Source organism: Dryobates pubescens, chromosome 10 (assembly GCF_014839835.1).
Source record: "Dryobates pubescens isolate bDryPub1 chromosome 10, bDryPub1.pri, whole genome shotgun sequence".
Lineage (NCBI taxonomy): Eukaryota > Metazoa > Chordata > Aves > Piciformes > Picidae > Dryobates > Dryobates pubescens.
The window spans coordinates 12349171-12368244 of NC_071621.1; the positions used below are offsets into that span (position 1 = coordinate 12349171).

General features: G+C 45.2%; 1 protein-coding gene across 1 annotated transcript in view; it reads left to right on the top strand.

Moving 5' to 3' along the window:
• The window catches only part of TENM4 (teneurin transmembrane protein 4), a 901855-nt gene extending 883858 nt beyond the window's left edge, over window positions 1–17997 (top strand). The window contains exons 34-35 of the mRNA XM_054164697.1: window positions 2971–3113; window positions 16583–17997. Coding sequence (XP_054020672.1) covers window positions 2971–3113; window positions 16583–17341 — 902 coding nt within the window. The 3' untranslated portion in view covers window positions 17342–17997. The remainder of the gene's footprint in view (window positions 1–2970; window positions 3114–16582) is intronic.
• The last annotated feature ends 1077 nt before the right edge of the window (window positions 17998–19074 follow it).

Below are 19074 nucleotides of genomic sequence, written 5' to 3' on the forward strand. Positions count from 1 at the left end.
ACATGACTAGACCATGGCACCAAGTGCCACGTCCAATCTCCTCTTAAACACCTCCAGGGATGGTGACTCCACCACCTCCCTGGGCAGCACATCCCAATGACGAATGACTCGCTCAGTGAAGAACTTTTTCCTCACTTCGAGTCTAAACCTCCCCTGGCGCAGCTTGAGACTGTGTCCCCTTGTTCTGGTGCTGGTTGCCTGGGAGAAGAGACCAACCCCTTCCTGTCTACAACCACCTTTCAGGTAGTTGTAGAGAGCAATGAGGTCACCCCTGAGCCTTCTCTTCTCCAGGCTAAAATGCAAGGATGCTGCTGCTCTGGCGTTTCTATCTGCGGAAGCATTCAGGCAGGTCATGGGCAGGATCCATGAAGAGTGTGTCCTTGCCATCACAACCCAATCTGCCCATAGGGAACCACTATCTGTCCCTCCATCCCCGTCTTGGGACCTGCTGTCCTCAGTGGGAGCTCAGTGCCCAGGACATGGGTGACCAACACATGCTGTGGTCTCCAGTGATGAGGTTTCTGAGCTAGTGGGTACAAATTGGAGGCATGTGGAGGGGAGAGCAGGAGAAGCAGGTATTTACCTTTTGAGAGGCCCATTGTTAAACATGAATATTTTAGTGATTGTACACTTCATGGCACAGAGCTTTGCTGCCAGCTTCAGCAATCCTGATGGATTGAACTGACATTTCCATTACATGTGTCTGCATTAAGCACTCTTTTTCTTTGCCCTCAAATGAATTTACTGTGAAATGTGTTGGCAGGGTTACTGTAGCTGAAAAAAACCTCTGTGATGTGAAATGTACTTTTCTGTCACAAAAGTTGTCACTGCCTCTTGGCAAATTAATATTTTCCCCTCTGTTTTCTCAGCTCCACACCTTCCACCCATGTTTTTAAGTTGGTGGAGGGTTTTTTTGTTGTTGTTGTTCTGGGTACTCCAACACCTCTTCCCAAAAAGAACAAACTCCTATTTGCAAATGTTTTCAAAGTCAGCTTTCTGAGAAGTAGGGGGGGAAAAAAAAGGAGGGGGGAAAAAAAAGAAAAGCCTGTCTTGACTCTTTCCAGACATGTCACGTAGTTTTCTGCTGTTCAGCATCCCTGCTCTGTATCCTTTTTAACGTTTGCGAAGTACTTGGCGAATAGTTCCTGCACCAATGCCGACCTTCACTGTTTTACTTTGTTCTCCTGACCACCTGGTCCACAATATGTACATCAAAGGTTTTCATTTTGCACGGGAAGGATTTGGAAGTAGGCTGGCTTAGTGCTAAGCGGGGTGGGGGGGAAATAATCAAATGAGCCTTTTAATTGCTTTCCCTCCCTCCAACCTCTCTGTTTCAAAGACACTCCACAGCCAATCTGTACATTGAGCGAACAGAAGTGTTTTTATTGCAGAAATCCTCCCCCTTCCACATGGATTGTCACAAGGGCTTTTTGGAAATCTGCCCAATCTCAACATTTTGGCCCGTAAGAAAACAAGCAACAGATAGTGTGGTTTTTTGGCTCCTGGTTCTCCAGTCATCTCGAAGTGCCTTATTCGCTGCCTGAATCCATAATTTCTTTTCCAACCAGCTCTTCACTCATTTAGACTCATGGAGAATAGAGACAAAAAGTATTTAAAGATGCCTATTTGATTATTTAAGCTGATCCTTTTTTTCGGATTCTTTCAACAATGCTTACTGAGTTCAGCAAAACGAAAGTCAGACCTCTTGCACGTCCAGCTTGAAGCAAAGCAATCACCAACACAATCCCAGTTACATCCACAACAATTATGACCCTTTGGAGCTGATACTAGTTAAACTTTCCTTTTTATTGCCATGTCTATTTCTGTGCCAAATGCACGCCATATTGCTCGGGGACTGTAGCAGGTGTGTCCTTCTCTAGAGTTCACTGAAGGCAAACAAGGTGAGATCATCAAAGGCTCTGATGCTGATCCTAAGCAGATCTAGGAGTTAGCCAACCCCATCATTATTTTCTCCAGCAGATTAACTCTCAGCTGCTATTCTTGATAGCTGTATAATCAAAAATCAGGGAACACTTGGTACTGTCACGTGAATACAGGAATGACATTTGAACTAGATGAACTCTAAAGGCCCCTTCTCACCCCAAACATTTTATGATGTCCCAGGTGGAGGTTTTCCATCATGTCCTTTTGTATAGGACAATAGTTTATCACTTGTAGCCTGCAGTTTTCTCACCATCCATGGACTTTTTCTAAGGGGTTTATGAGAAGTGCCCAAGTAAAGCAATCTTGTATCTATGTGCTTATTTTCACTATAATATGTCTTGTCAGGTAGTGTGGAGGATTTGAAGTGTCGCTATAAAAGATGACAGGTGTCTTTATGACAGCTTAATACTCTAACTACACCTTCTTATGAAAAATGCCAAGGAACTCAGGACTGAGCTGGAAATGCCATGGAAAAAGCAAAGGATATGTCCAGAGCCTCTTCCATGAGCATCTCTAGATGACCACGCTATATCTCCTTCTGTCCTGGTATTCTGGCTGACATAGCTCTAAATTTAATCTTTAGTCCTTTTGAGAGTCCTGAGGAAGAGTTTTGTTGTGACTGACTGCAGGACTTGACAACACTTCCCATTCAGCTGGAGCATCTCAACTTCCTTTAGCAGACTGATGTTCCTGTGCTTCTCCTGCATACCTTAGACCAGTGCCTGGTTCCTGCTGACAAAGGGCAGACATGGAGCTGGCTTTGACTTGAGTCATTTGATTGCTGACAGTTGTTTCAGAGCTGGCAAAGTGTAGAACTGGGCTGTGGTTGGAGGTGGAAAGCCCAGCTTTGGCACACAGTTCTTTCAAGGACCATTAAGATTTGTGCCCTTGACACAGAGTAAACACTCATCATTTTAGCTAGGCTGCTGCAGTGCCAGACACCATAAGGTCCTCCTCTCTCCCTTCTCCTGGGCAACCCTGCTTGGGAGAGCAGATAATCTGATTTATGTTTCTCTTTCCTTTCAGATGTCAACAGCTGGCTGCTCACCTTTGGGTTCCAGCTGCACAACGTCATTCCTGGCTACCCCAAGCCAGACATGGATGCCATGGAGCCATCCTATGAGCTGATCCACACACAGATGAAAACCCAAGAATGGGACAACAGCAAGGTGATTTATACAACTCCATACTCTATCTCACATCCTCGGCAGCAGACTTTCCTGTTGCAACCTTTGTTTTGAAAAACTGCAGGGAGGGTGGACTGACCTTTAAAGGTTCCTTCCAACCCAAGCCATCTCTCACTCTATGACTATGTTTTCTCAGGTAAACTGGGAGATAAAGAGGAAGTCAGTCCCTATTATAGTAATGAAATCTGGTTAAATCATGATATCTTATGTTCTTTACTGTCATTGTGCTTTTTCCTTGTGGGTTTTTTTCAGTTGTTCTTCAAGGAATTATATGTCACTGCTTTCTCCCACAAGAGGCCATATTGCAGGCTAAATTCAAGGCCTTTGCACCAGGGAGTCTTGAAAGTGGGGGGAAAAAAGCAAATAATGACACAGAATAAGTGTCTACAGGTTTTTTTCTACACACTTATTGGTTTAAAATGTCTTAAACAAGTGGCAATACTTCACTAGGAAACTGTTCTGCATTGCAGTGGGTCTCACCAGAATAAAGGTTCAGATGATAGTTAACTTTCTTTTCACCTGTCTGAGTTTAATCCCAAAGCAGGGATTAATCTCAAGATTTAATCCCAAAATTTAATCCTATGTCCTGCCTTTAAAACTAGGCCAGCATCACAAGCCATTTTGGTAGGTGCCAGCAGAAAATTCAGTGATGAAACTGGAAAAAAAAAGCTTTTACAGTGTAATCATTTCCCTCGTTTTCTTCCTGTTGGGAATTATTCTGCTGAAAGATGGAGGCAGCACTGTTGAAGGCTGGCACACTGGGTCAGGATGTGAGAGCCTCGAGTTACTTCCAGCCCTACTGCTTATCAGTTGTGTGAACTTGAAGAAGCCATTTACCTCTCAGGATACTCTTTCATCTCCCAGCCTGATTTTATTCTGGGGTTGCTTTCATCTGTTTAGTCCAAATCCTCTTTAGTCTGAACTCCTGCTTGCTCTAGCTGTGCATTCAAACATCACGAGAGCAGCGAGGCACCAATATCCTTGGGGAGACCAGGATAACATTTTTGCTAATAAAATGATAACAGTAGGAAGTGGATTCCAGCTGCCCTCCTAGGCTTTTTATTTATGAGTTCACTGAAATCACACTGTCCTGTGACAGATTCTGTGGGTCCTGTAAACATATTAAAGCAGGAGGTAAAATACAGAATCACAGGATCACCAAGGTTGGAAGAGACCTCAAAGATCATCAAGCCCAACCTGTCACCACAGACCCCAAGTGCCATGTCCAATCCCCTCTTGAACACCTCCAGGGATACAGTGTCACGTTTCCCAAACCACAAGTATCGCTCAGAGCTAGGGACAAGATACTGCAGGTTAATAAAATAGAATCATAGAATCAACAAGGTTGGAAAAGACCTCAGAGATCATCGAGTCCAACCTAGTACCTAACATCTCATGACTAACTAAACCATGGCTTCAAGTGCCACGTCCAATCCTTTTTTGAACCCCTCCAGGGACGGTGACTCCACCACCTCCCCAGGCAGCCCATTCCAGTGGCCAATTACTCTTTCTGTGAAGAGCTTTCTCCTCACCTCAATACTAAACTTCCCTTGGCACACCTTGAGATTATGTCCTCTGGTGCTGATGCTGGTTGCCTGGGAGAAGAGGTCAACCCCCACCTGGCTACAACCTCCCTTCAGGTAGTTGTAGAGAGCAATAAGGTCTCCCCTGAGCCTCTTCTTCAACAGGCTAAGCAACCCCAGCTCCCTCAGCCTCTCCTCATAGGGCTTGTGCTCAAAACCTCTCCCCAGCCTTGTTGCCCTTCTCTGGACACGTTCAAGAGTCTCAATGTCCTTCTTAAATTGAGGGGCCCAGAACTGGACACAGTACTCAAGGTGTGGCCTAACCAGTGCTGAGTACAGGGGCACAATGACTTCCCTGCTCCTGCTGGCCACACTATTTCTGATGCAGCCCAGGATGCCATTGGCCTTCTTGGCCACCTGAGCACACTGTTGGCTCATGTTCAGCTGCCTGTCAACCACTAGTCCCTGGTCCCTTTCTGCCTGGCTGCTCTCCAGCCACTGCAACGCCAGCCTGAAGCGCTGCATGGGGTTGTTGTGGCCAAAGTGCAGCACCCAGCGCTTGGACTTGTTAAATGCCATGTGGACTTGTTAAAGAGTCATGTGTCAGCTCATCCTCATAGCTATGGTGAAGACAAGCTAAAATATACCAGCTTCAACATTAATAAGAGATTTATTTTAAGGCTTTGTATCACTTCATAATGGAGGCAAACCAAAAGAACTATGCCTTTTGCTACCATGACTGAATTGATGCTTGAAAATCATCGTGCCACAGTAACTCAGCTGTGTTTTGGAGCTCAGAGACCCCTTTTTTGTTTCTCTTTTCCTTGGATTAAACAATAAAATGTTAATACAGATGATTTCTAAAATGAGAAATAGCCTCAGGATTTTTTCTTCTCTCTGATGTGGCACAGTCTCCCCAGGCAAAGCTGTACAGGAGAAGGCAAACAGGGAAGGCTCATTCAGAGACCACACAAAAGACTGTCTCTGAGTTGTTCTGTGCAGTAGATAAATAACTCCCACAGAACTGCAACAGAAATTATTATTAGTGGTCTTGTTATTGTGCCATTATTTTATCATTAATTCAGTATTATTACTAGACTTCCTGAATAGCCAACTTGAGTGACAGCTTGAGATAAAGACTGGCACATGCTCAAACAGGCAGCTGAGCTGGAAATAAAACCAAGGAGCCCTCCTTCCCATCCACCCATTTCAGGTGAATTCCTGAATGAGCAGGGAGAATAAAAGAAAATCTCCACATCCCCATCAGGTTTGGAAAGCAACAAGCTGCAGTGAGGATGGTACAGGGACCTGCTTGGTAAAACAGAGATTCATGCAGCTATCATGCTTCCAGATGAGTCACTTCACACTCAAGTGCTGAAAGTGGAATTTAGCTATTGGGGGCTCTTTCCTGTTCTTCCTGTGTTATGACAGCAACAAAACATGAGCATTTTTATTTCAGTCTGCAGTTGCAGGATCATGCTGTGATAGCAAGTGGCTCTCCAGTTCTGCAGTGCAGGATTCCCTTCCTTTCTGTCACATCCAGCACACTGTAGGCATATATTTGCATAAAATAAATTAATTCACATATGATACCTGAACACATGATCCATTTTCTCCTAAGCCTATCCATGCATCCGAAGCTGTTCTCCCAGCCCTTCCAGCCACATGCACACACACCCAGACGCAATCCAGCCCTCCATCCTTCTGGTGGTGAAGCATGGGGAAGAAATAGAAAACTCTGAACATTTCACATAGCAAATGACAGAATTAAATAAAGCTAAATGGAAGCACAAGACATTTTTCAGGTAATAAGACTGATCAAATTGTGAAGCGGTCTTCCAGAGCATGTGGAGTAAGCTCCAGCTCTTTAGTCATTTAAAACACCAGCACAGGTTGCCCAGAGAGCTGATTGGTGACCCATCCCTGGAGACATTCAAGGTCACGTTGGACAGAGCTCTGAGCTGCCTGGTCTAGCTGAAGATTACTCTCTCAATTAACAAGCGAGAGGATGAGAGGAAAAGGCTTCAAGTGGCACCAGGGAAGGTTTAGATTGGATGTTAGGGAAAAGTTCTCTCCTGAAAGAGTGGCCAGACATTGGAACAAGCCACCTGAGGAAGTGGTGGAGTCACCACCCCTAGAGGTGTTAGAAAAAACTTGTACACATGGCACTTCAGGACATAGAATCATAGAATCAAACAGGATGGAAAATACCTCAGAGATCATCAAGTGCAACCTATTACCTAATAGCTAACACCTCGGTTCAGTGAGCATGGTGGTGCTGGGTTGGTGGTTGGACTTGATTATCTTAGAGGACTTTTCCAACCTTTATGATTCCATGGTTCTCTTCTGTGATTGTATGTCTCTGCTCACTGCAGGGAGGTTAGACTAGATGACCCCTAAAGGACCCTTCCAACCCAAACCATTCTGTGGTTCTATGATTCTAAAAGAAGTCTGGAGGAGGCAGTGTACAATATCCATCCAGGGATATTCACTGAATGATGCAATACAGCTTTCTCATCTGTACACCTTCCAATGCCTGATTTCTCTGGGCCACATACCTCCTTGTGATAAACTAAAGTAAATCTGAGTAACTCCACTGGCTTTGCTGATCAACGCTGTGGCCCAGCAGGTCAAGTCAGTTGTTTTATCAGTAAGGAATAAAAAACAGGAGCACAACAGCAAAGTAACCAACTGCACAGAAATGGCTGCTTCCTATCACTTCAGAGTGCATAACCAACAGGTCACAGTATCTCCTTCCAAAATATTACTGGTACTTGCCTTGCAGGGCTAGAAGATGGAAGAGATAGCTCTGACTTTGAGCATCCACCAGCTCAGAAACAGCCAGTGTGTCATCAACCTTGCACTAACCCCCTGCAGCTCTGGAGTGACATTTAAAATCCAATACTCTGTTGTGCAGCACTTCCCTCCCCTTCTTCCTACATCTGGGAGGCTGTCACTAAATTGTTTGTTGAACAAGTTCAGTGTTATTGGCCACCAGGGGACTCTGGGTGACCTCTGGCATATCGTGGAGCTGCTGCACCTGAATCCAATTTATCTTTTTGGTTTTGGTTTTTATTTTGCTCTTTCTTTGTGGGTTTTTGTTTGGTTTTTTAACCCCCTTTTTGTCTTGTTGAACTGTCAGATAATCGTTGGAACCAGAACAAGTCTATTTGCAGGGAGGGATGTTTTTCACTTGGCACTTGTGTCCTTAACTACATCATAGAATAACAGACTTCTTTGAGTTGGAAGGGACTTCTAAAGATCTTCTAATCCACCACCCCCCACCCTGCAGTAAGCAGGGACATCTTCAACTAGATCAGATTGCTCTGAGCCCTGGCCAACCTGAACTTCAGTGTTCCCACAAGTGGGGCATCTGCTACCTCTCTGGGCAACCTGGGCCAGTGTTTCACCACCACCCTCAGCACAAAAAATATCTTCCTTCTATCTAGTCTAAATCTTCCCTCTTTTAGTTTAAAGCCATCACCTCTTATCCTATCACAACAGGCCCTACTAAAAAGATTGTCCCTGTCTTTCTTACAGCCTCCCTTTGAATTATTGAAAGGCCACAATAAGGTCTCCTCAGAGACTTCTTCAGGCTGAACAATCCCAACTCCATCAGCATGTTCTCACAGCAGAGGCGTTCCAGCCCTCTGCTCATCTTAGTGGCTTCCTCTGGATCCTCTTCAGCAGGTCCATGTCCTCCTTTTACTAAGGGCTCTAGATCTGAATACAGTACTCCAAGTGAGGTCTCACCAGAGTGGAGGGGCAGAATCACCTCCCTCCTCCTGCTGGCTATGCTTCTTTTGATGCAGGCCAGGGTACAGTTTGGCTTCTGGGTTGTGAGCACACATGGCTGGCTCACGACCAGCTTTTCTTCCACCAGTGCCCCCAAGTCCTCATAGAATTGACAGCACTTCCCCATGAGCTCTGTGCCTCCAGGAAGGGTACTGTTTTCCTGCCGTGCCCATTACAGGCTCTGTTGGCAGAGCAGCTTTTGGCATCCTTCATGAAGCAGCATTTTGAAGGTAAGGGCTGCTTTGGGATGCTCAGCAGGGAGTGAGCTGTAGGGCTATGCTTTCTGGCACAGCTTCTCTCAAGGACAATCTGTTTGAGGGACTGGCTCTGCCAGTGCTCATCATTCAGAGAGGACATCCTCACATGGCAGGTGCTTTGTCCTGGGCTTGGGCCATCATGCTGTCTGCAAGTCAGTTCATCAACCCCTAGTTTTGTTTTGCAAAAGCAGTGGCCATTTTTTTCATTGGATCTGATGCAGGGAAAGGAGTTGAAGTCTCAAAGACATTAATCTCCTGAAGCTTTATGAAAATAGATGAGCAAGAGAAGGAGGCAAATCCTCTTATTTCCCCACAGATGTAAATTTGCTTAATGAGCTCAACTTCGTTATCCCCCTACAGCTGTGTACACTGGCAGGAGGCAGGGGAGCCCTGTCCTCTAAGCCCAAGAGCTGTCACTTTTGTTTTGCTTACTGTTAACCAATCAGCATCTGCAGCACCAGGCCTGCTCACCTCTTCTGTCCCACTCGCACCCATGGTTGGCAGGTTGCTAAGCATGCACTTGGCTTCTCTGCCAACCAGTGTGCAGTGCTGATGGCTGTGCAGTGTGCAGCCTGATAGGCTTTTGTGGTTGATGGCCTCCTCCTGTACCTTCACCTGCTGGGAGTTGGTGGGGGACATCCAAAATGAGGATTTGTTTTTATCACGGCCCGGTGGAATCAGAGAATGGTTTGGGTTGGAAGGGACCATTAAAAGTCATCCAATCCAAACCCTCTTCAGTAAGCAGAGACATAGGATCACAGGATCACAGGATGTTAGGGGTTGGAAGGGACCTCTGGACATCTTCAAGTTCAATACCCACTCCAGAGCAGGATTATAGAATTGAGTGCAGGTCCCACAAGAAACACATCCAGATGAGTCTTGAAAGTCTCCAAAGGAGACTCCACAACCTCTCTGGGGAGCCTGTTCCAGCACTCTGTGACCCTTTACAGTAAAGGAGGTCTTCCTCATGTTGAGGTGGGACTGTCTGTGCTGTAGTTTATATCCATTGTCCCTTGTCCTATCACAGGGTGCAAGTGAGCAGAGGCTGTCCCTTCCTTCCTGACACCCAGCCCACATATACATTTGTTAGATCCCCTCTCAGTCTTCTCCTCTCCAGACTAAACAGCCCCAGATCTCTCAGCCTTTCCTCATAAGGCAGTGCTCCAGTCCTTTAATCATCCTTGTAGCCCTCCATTGGACTTCTTCAAGTAGATCCCTGTCCCTCTTGAACTGGGGAGCCCAGAACTGGATGCAGTATTCCAGGTGGGACCTCATTAGGGCAGAGTAAAGGGAGAGAAGATCCTCCCTTGATCTGCTGGACACTCTCTTCTTAATGCACCCCAGGATATCATTGGCCTTCTTGGCCACAAGGCCAAGGTTATGGAGGGATGAGGCTGGTTTCTGAAGAATGATTTTGTTAATAGACAGCTAAGGAATAAATAGAAAGGAGTTAATGATTCAGAGTATTTTGGGGTAGTCATAACTTCCAAGGCATTTGGAAGAAGTGGCTTTCTGTGTTGTAAGCCATATGGTGGTAAGAGAAACACCTATCTGTGTATAATGGCACAAGGATGGAGAGAAACTTGCAAACATGTGCATGTATTTCATATCTTGGATCCTTGATGGGAAATTAAAGCTTTCAGTCTGACACTGGAAGGCGGCATTTAAAAACAACAGATGATAGTATCTGGCTGTGGTATTTCAAACCCTCAAGAGGTGCTGGCAAAATGCAAGAGGCTATTCAGAGAGCTCTGTAATGTGCCATTCTCTTGAGCCCCGTGCAGCAGCAAACAAATGATGAAGGTCGTTCTCTGCTCTCCAATGGGTTGTTACTAGATAAAGTGAAATGTCACCTAAGGACATCTGATTAAAAAAGACTGTGAGGAGAAAACAAACCCAGCATATCTGTCACTCGCCTCTAGCAGCAAATACTGAAAGAAAATAGTTATGAATTCCCTTCTTCCTTCTGCAAAACTGTTTTTATAGACACCTTGGTTTACAGTTGCTAAAAGCAGCAGCATATTTAGAGAATGCCAGCCTTGGAGAGAAATTTCCTGTTTCTCTTCTCTGCCAGTTCATTAAAATGAGTTCCAAGATGAAACAGAAATGGTAATTTCAAAGTCAGGGATACACAGCCTCTTTGAACTACCCATAATCTGTTTGCCTCCATCCCCTTTACATTCACAGCAGAGCACACAAGCTGGCTGTACTCTGCTTTGCCTGAATCTGTGGAGGTTTGTAGCGTGGTGTGTTTTTTTCTGTTGGATGTGTTTGCTTTTCCTCCTAAAAAAAAAAAAGAAAAAGAAAAAGAAAGAAAGAAAAAAAAAAAAAAGATATGTTCCCAAATCCACTCTTTCCTCAAAGAAACACACTCAAAAAGTCATTTCAAAGTGTTCCTGGGCTCATTCTCAAGATAACAGAGATTGTTATCTTAGTTATTGTAATAGCTAAGTGGTGATGATGTTGAGCATTGCAGCTGTGCACGTGTCTGATCTCCTACTTCCCTACATGGCAAAAGATGAGGAGCCCAGAAGGCCTGCAACCAGTCTCCAGTGGAGAACCCTTTGGATGTGATTTTTTTCTTGATTAAGACAAGTAAATTTAGGTCTCTGCCTGTGAACTTGATATCCAAGCTTCCATTATAGCCAGCGGAGATTAACAATGAACTGCCTTGCAGGTGTCATTTGAGATAGCCAAGAGTTTCCTGAACTTCCTCATGTCTACAGCATGGATTACCTGCACCCTGCTAGAGCAAGAACTGATGGCCCAGCAGGATTTCCCACAGTGTCAAAAATTATTTGGGTGACCTATCAGTGGAGCCCAGAGGACAGTTCAAATGATAGATGCTAGGACCAAGGATTGAATTCAAGACTGAGACATGTAGATATAGAGGTCTCCATGCATGCTAGCTGTGTCTACCCACTCTGGTCTACCAACATCTAGCTCATACAGGCAGTGGATCTCACTTAAAGGGCTGTCCATGTGCTAGGCATTAATTTTAAACCAAGCTGAGAACACTATAGGGTCCTCTGGCTGTGCAAAGTAGAGGTTTGATTCAGCTGTCTGCATAAGGGCCAAGTAAGCAAAGCGGCCTCCAGGTGCTACTTGGAGGATAAATAGCTCCCAGGACTTTCTCAGTTTCTCACTGCTCTGTGCAGATGCTGAATGCATTCTGAGGCATCTCAGAACACACTAGACATCCATGTATGGGCAACTGAAACCACCCTGTAGTCAACGCATGTGAGAAGCAAGTGCATGGGAGGCTGGGACAGCCACATGTTGACAAATGACTGCTCAGATTGTTTTGCCAGGAAGGTGGTTCAAGCCCTCAGTTTCACGAACCTCCCACCTGCAGTGTCTCTAAGCAGGCACATGAGTGGAGGTCAAGAGATTCTTAATGCCATGGCTTTGGTCAGCCCTTTTATCTCTGTTTCAGCTATCAGAGAACAGTGACAGTGACAGTCCCAGTGCAACATGAGAAATACCTTCCCACTATAGAGGAGATGTCCTGGGTGGAGACCAAGAGGACAGCAACAATGCATTTGGCCTGGTGTCCTGTGTGGGTGTCCTTAGGCAGGAAATGACAGTGCCATTGCTTCTAGATCTTGGTGTAGTCCCTTAAACCTCCACATCCTGCCAGTAGCTGGGTGGGTGATGCTTATATTCTTTCCAAATTGCATCCAGATGAACAGTGGAGCTGTGGACTTCCACAGCTTCATATAGCATCACACAAAGCTTCATATAACATCACAAAGGAAAGGTCCAGCATTGGGCCATAAATTGTAAAAGAAAGAAAACAAAACAAAACAAAACAAAACCACCACAAACCAACCCAGAAACTTTAAAAATCAGACTTTCCTTTTGTAATGGGCAATTACTGCTCTGAGATTCAAAGCTGTGGAGAATTTGACCATAAAATGGATAACTGAAAATTACCTCAGGCCAGAAGGTCCAAGGTACTGGTTTTGGAACTTGAGGAAGATAGATCATGACACAGCTTTTGGCTGTGATACCTGTTATATGATGGCATGTATCGACCATGCTACCATCCATCCTGAATTAATGGCAAACCCAGGGACACCATCCAACCACAAACTGTGTTCTACAACTGTTGTACTCACAAGACTCCATCATATCATTTTGAATATGTCTCTACAACTAATTAAAAGGAGTCTAAGACCAATCCCTGGCCCAAAAGGTAGAGGAAAGTTAGAAAAATTTCAAGAGTTAGGAAACATGTTGTGGAAAAAGCAGTTGGAGGAGTCCAAAACCAAATCAGGAATTAGAACAAAACCAACCCAGTGTGAAGGACAAGAGATGCAATACAAGATCTCACTGTGTTTAGCAGTATTTCCTTTTTACAGTTTCCTGAAATTGTATGACTTATAAAATATTTATTTTATATTTAGCAATATAAACATAGGGATACAAACCATATGTCCCACTTGTCCAAAGCACATCAGGTTGTCCTATCACAGGGTCTGTCTTGCACCATCAGCAAGTTTTCAGAGCTTATGGATGTAAACTACAGCACAGCAAGTTCCACCTCAACATGAGGAAGAGCTTTGTTACTATAAGGGTCACTGGCTTCCCAGAGAGGTGGTAGAGTCTCCTTCTTTGGAGACTTTCAAGACCCATCTGAGTGTGTTCCTGTGCAACCTGCGCACGATTTTATGGTCCTGCTTCGGCAGAAGGGTTGGACTCAGTGATCTCCAGAGGTCCTTTCCAACCCTTCACGTCCTATGATCCTGTGCAAACTCACTTTTCATTTGAGACTGGAATAAAAGACAAAAGAGTAGTGTCCAGCCCCACTGGTTTGTTGGAGCAGCCCAGTTTGGAGGCACCAGGACCAGGCACAGGGAATCTATACCTAATAATTTGCTCAGCATTGACAAGCGCTAGAATTCCTGCATCTTATCAACAGCAAGGTGATGAAGACAAAACAGAAGAGGAATGGGGGTGATTTCTGATAGGAATAATTCTTACATGCCCATGTATTCTGACCTCCCAGAGCTCCCTTCCTCTAAGTGATAATCAGTAGATGGTGCAATTAATTCCAGAGCCTGTGTATCACTCAACTGCTGGTAAACATGGTAATGTATATATAGATGGTGATTTATAAATCATGACAGGACATTGCAGTGCAATGCAGAAGACCTGATTTACATCCTTGAGTGAAGGAGCTCAGGCCGTGCTGGTGATTCAGCATGAGTAATGAGAAATGTCTTTTCCCATCACGTGCAAAAATTTACTGAGGCAAGTTGGAAGAGCAAAGTGGCATTGGGTAGTGGGACCACCTGGAGCCAGTCCGCATGAGATGCACTTGAGAAGAAAGCCTCCTCATTTAAACTTCTCTGAAGCAGAAACAGCTAACTAAGGCTGTGCAGTATACACTTATTTAGAGCAGTAGGTGTCTCATGGAGCCTAGAAACCTAATTGCTCTGTGTCCATCATCAGTGACATCTACATTAATTACGTCCATTTCTTGCATAATTACAGCTCTTGTGCAGTTGGCAGGGGAGCTGGGTTTGGCTCCCTGTCAGTCTGTTAATTATATTGCTCTCTAGGCTGTGTGCAAGATCCCCTGTAGGCATTATGGGGAGAACCACAAAGACCTCCTCTTTCATAGGTGACTGCTTCCCTCTCCAGCTCCTATGCTGTTAATCAAAAGGGGGAAAGGAGAGGCTATGCCAGCCCGCATGGCACTTTGAATAAAAGTCAGTCCTGGATATTTGAATGCTTTACAACCCAAACCACGCTCTTGAACCTGTGTGCCTCTGTTCCCTTATAGTTTTCTGCTTTATAGATCAACACTGCTCGTAATGCCTGAGCGAGCTGCAGTGCTAAATCCTTTATATTATTTTTTTAATGTCTTGAGACCCCTCTTTGGAAAAGCCACCATGGAAATGAAGGTTTATTTCCCTTCCCTCGCCACCTTACAAGTGTTAGTTGAGAGGTCCACAGCCAAATGCCTGCATTGTCTGAATTCATAGAATAGTTTTGGTTGGGAAAGACCTCTAGAATCATCAAGTCCAACCATCAACCTAACACCACCATGGCCATTGCAGCATGTCCTAAAGAGCCATGTCCACAGGTTTCTTGAACACCTCCAGGGATGGTGACTCCACCATCTCCCTGGGCAGCCTATTCCAATACCTGACCACTCTTTCAGTAAAGAAATTTTTGCTAATGTCCAACCTAAACCCTCCCCTGGCACAATTTCAGGCCATTTCCTCTCATTCTATCACCTGATCCTAGGGAGAAGAGACTGACACCCACTTCACTTCACATTCCTTTCAGGGAGTTGTAGAGAGCAATGAGGTCTCTCCTCAGCCCCCTCTTCTCCAAACTAAACAACCCCAGTTCCCTCAGCCACTTATCATAAGACAATCTCTAGACCCTTCACCAGTTTTGTTGTCAATCATAGAATGCTTCAAGTTGGAGAAGACCTTTAAAGGACATCTACTCCAAGTCCCCTGCAGTCTTCAACTAGATGAGGTTGCTCAGAGCCTCATCCCTCCTAACCTGGAAGTTTTTTTTCAGGGATGAGGTTTTTACAGACTGTCTGGGCAACCTGTTCCAGGGCTTCACTACCTTCATTGTAAACAACTTTTTCCTTGTATCAAGTCTTAATTTCCCCTCTTTTGGTTTATAGCCAGCCCTTGTCCTGTCATAACAGGCCCTGCTAAAGAAGATTGCCCCCATGTTTCTTATAGTCCCCGCTTTGAATTATTGAAAGGCCACAATAGAATCTCCCTGGAGCTTTCTCTTCTCCAGAAGAATTGTCTTGTCTCAGCCAGGGAAGGATGTCAGCCTTTAGCTTGTGGATGGTTTAAGGCAATATCCTTCATGGATGTTAAATTTCCTCGAAATAATTGGAGTGCAGCAAACTTTCCTGTGTAGCCTATTTTTAATCCTGGATGTCATTACATTATTGAACTGAGCCATTGGCAGCGCCAGGAGAGTTTTGTCAGAGCATCCTCTTGCTTTTGTGAAATTTGAGCAAATAATTGTTCGTGAACAGGAGTCTGTGAGAAACCTATGCTGCCATGAATTGATGAGAGCACTTCCAAAGACATTTTGCAGTAATGATGAGCTGCTGACTTGCTGTGTGCTTGCTCCATTATGTGTTAATACCAAAACTGACTTTGTATTGTGCCTGACTGCAAATGATCCAAGCTGTTGTCTTTCAGCACTTTTGCTTCCAGTATAAGCCAAAACTTAAGCATCAGGTGTGGCTGGACTTATCTCAGGGAGCCTGGCACATTTTAGAGGTTTTGCAGGCAATAGAGGTTGGATTTAAGACATTCCCTGAGTGTTGGACTACCTGCTTCGGCCAAGATGAAATGGGATCTAGAGGGGTTATGGCCACTTCGAGGGTGATATGTGTGAGGCAGGGCTTTTGAAGGTAGCACAAGGAGCTACAAAGAGAAGTTAGAGAGAACTTTTACAAGTAAGATCCCTGCTTTTTCACAGGAAATCTGAAAGCATTTTGCAAAGCATCACAGCTGCAGGATGAACAATTTCTTACGTCCAGATGAGAAACACTGAAGTGCAAAATAATTGCATGTCCAAACTAGACCTTCAAACCACTGAGGCAAAAAAGTCCTTTTTCTATCTCTGCATCCTTCAGTCTGTGAGATTTAATACAGTTTGGTTTATTGAAACAATGAGTGTCAGGGGGAATTGCCTGCCAAGATGTCGCTCTTTAAGAGGAATTAAAAATCTGGAAAAGTGGTAAGGATAAAAAAACAAGTGGAGCCCCTCATTAGGTGTTTCCAGGATGATCTGCTGGTCTCCAGCATGCTAATAATGCCTTTGGGTCCTCAAGCTTCTCCTTCTAATGTGTCACTCTCTTCTTTCTCTTCCTCCTCAGTCAATTCTGGGGGTCCAATGTGAAGTGCAGAAGCAGCTGAAGGCCTTTGTCACTCTTGAGCGCTTCGAACAGATCTACAGCTCCAGCGTCGCCGGGTGCCAGCAGGTCAAGAAGAACAAGAACTTTGCCTCTGGAGGCTCCATCTTTGGCAAAGGTGTCAAGTTCGCCATGAAGGATGGGCGCGTGGCCACCGACATCATCAGCGTGGCCAACGAGGACGGGCGGAGGATCGCAGCCATCCTGAACAACGCCCACTACCTGGAGAACCTGCACTTCACCATCGACGGGGTGGACACGCACTATTTCATTAAGCAAGGGCCGTCGGAGGGTGACCTGTCCATCCTGGGCCTCAGCGGTGGGCGGAGGACCCTGGAGAACGGCGTGAACGTGACCGTGTCCCAGATCAACACAGTGCTGGGCGGAAGGACTAGACGTTACACGGACATCCAGCTGCAGCATGGCGCGCTCTGCCTCAACACTCGCTATGGGACCACCCTGGACGAGGAGAAGGCTCGCGTCCTGGAGCTGGCCCGGCAGCGTGCCGTCGCCCAAGCCTGGTCCCGGGAACAGCAGAGACTGCGGGACGGGGAGGAGGGTATTCGCTCCTGGACAGATGGGGAGAAGCAGCAAGTGCTAAACACGGGCCGGGTACAGGGCTACGACGGCTACTTTGTGATCTCAGTGGAGCAGTACCCCGAACTCTCAGACAGCGCCAACAACATCCACTTCATGAGACAGAGCGAAATGGGCAGAAGGTGACAGAGAGGGTCGATGCGGTGACTTCTTGCCAAAGACAGCTACTATTTTGTGGCCACTTACCTGACTGTGTTGTACTCAATCCTTTTTCTAAACTGAACAAGGTGGGGGGAGGGAGGAACATAGAAGGAGGAGGAATAATACAGTTGCACTGTAACTCATGCAACATACCTTTTGGTTTGGGTTTGGTTTTTTTTCCCCTCTTTAATTTGGCCTTCACACTTCTTGTTTTGCAAGGAACAGAAGGTATCTTTTGCCGTAGTGTGATCACCGTGAAATTTACTGTCTCTTGTCCTTTTTTTTGTTATTGTTGTTGTTGTTGTTGTTGTTGTTTTTTGGGGTTTTTTTTATCCCCACTCCCACCCTTTGTAAGGAATTTGAAGTGGGGAGTCGTCAACGTACGTACGTCCTTAGGTGTGAAGCGCGAAATGGGTGTCTGTGCTGACTTACGTCATCCTAACCCTTTCTGATTTGGGGCAGGGACAGATAAGCCTTCCGCCCAACACACGGGGAGCCCACGGCATGCTGGCCAGCTCAGCCTGGGAAGAAAGGAGATGGAAAAACCGACGCTGATTCCGATACTCCGAAAGCAACCGTCCAAATCATGTGCCTCAAAAGAGACCTTACCAGTAGTTTTCACGTTTCACTTGGGACATAAAGTGTTTTGGGGGGGGGAGGGGCGGGGGGGGGGCTCCTGCTGAGCAGAAGTAGATTATAGAGGCAAAGGAGCTGATTATATTAACTTGCAAGATGATTCTCTTCCTTCCTGAACTGGAATAAAAAAAAAACAAAAAAAAAAAGGAAAAAAAAATCAGTCTTTTTTCATTTGGAGAGTAGATACTTGTGGGGTTGGAATGTTTATTTTTAGTTTGGTTTTCTTTTTTTGTATGTGCACAACTCCTGATTTTAGTTAAAAACAAAAAAAAAATGATAGCAAAAGCCAAGAAAGGGACTCCTGCTCTGTTGAGTAAAGCTAAAATAAGTCCACTCTCTCTCTCTCTCTCGTCCGTAGAACTGTTCTATAGGTGGATTTAATGCACCCATGTTGTACATTTGCTAATGGCATAACTTCATTAAATGTATAGTGTTGCAGTACACGAGGCTACGTGTTTAACAGTCCACTGTGCTGTATCTGATAAAAAAAAACAGTTAATTTTTAGGAAGCTGATTTGAATTTAAAAGTAGTTATAGTATCCCGGTGAAATACCACTGAAAATTAGAGCAAGCCAAGCCCCGCTTTTCCTAATTTCTGGAGCTTGTATTTATTGGCTGGGAAATGCAGTTTTGAGTAGCATGCTGGCAAGTCGTTTATGACGATGGCAGATAAATGTCTCCCGGGGACTTTGGCAGCAGGGAGTTTAAAATGTTTAATAAGTAGCAACAGCTTGTGCATGGTGGGATGAGGAGGGGGATATTGGAATCAACCCTCTCGCTGTTTCTTCCATGAGTTCGAATTAAATGGAGAGCCCAGTTGACTGTTAGCGGTGAAGAAGGGGGAGGTTGAATGGAAATGCCCACTACAGAGGGGACCAAGCGCTTTAATAAGAAACTGCTGACAAAGTTACTCGGCATGCTAATGTAATTTGTATTCACATAACCTCTGTGCTCTGGTATTTGCAAGAGTCCTTGAAATTCAAGGGAACAAGGAGATGAGCTTAACATCCTCTTCCCTGCCTGAGACAGCCCCTGTGGTAGCAAGGGCCATTCCTGCAGGCAGTCCTGTCACCCCACCTCTC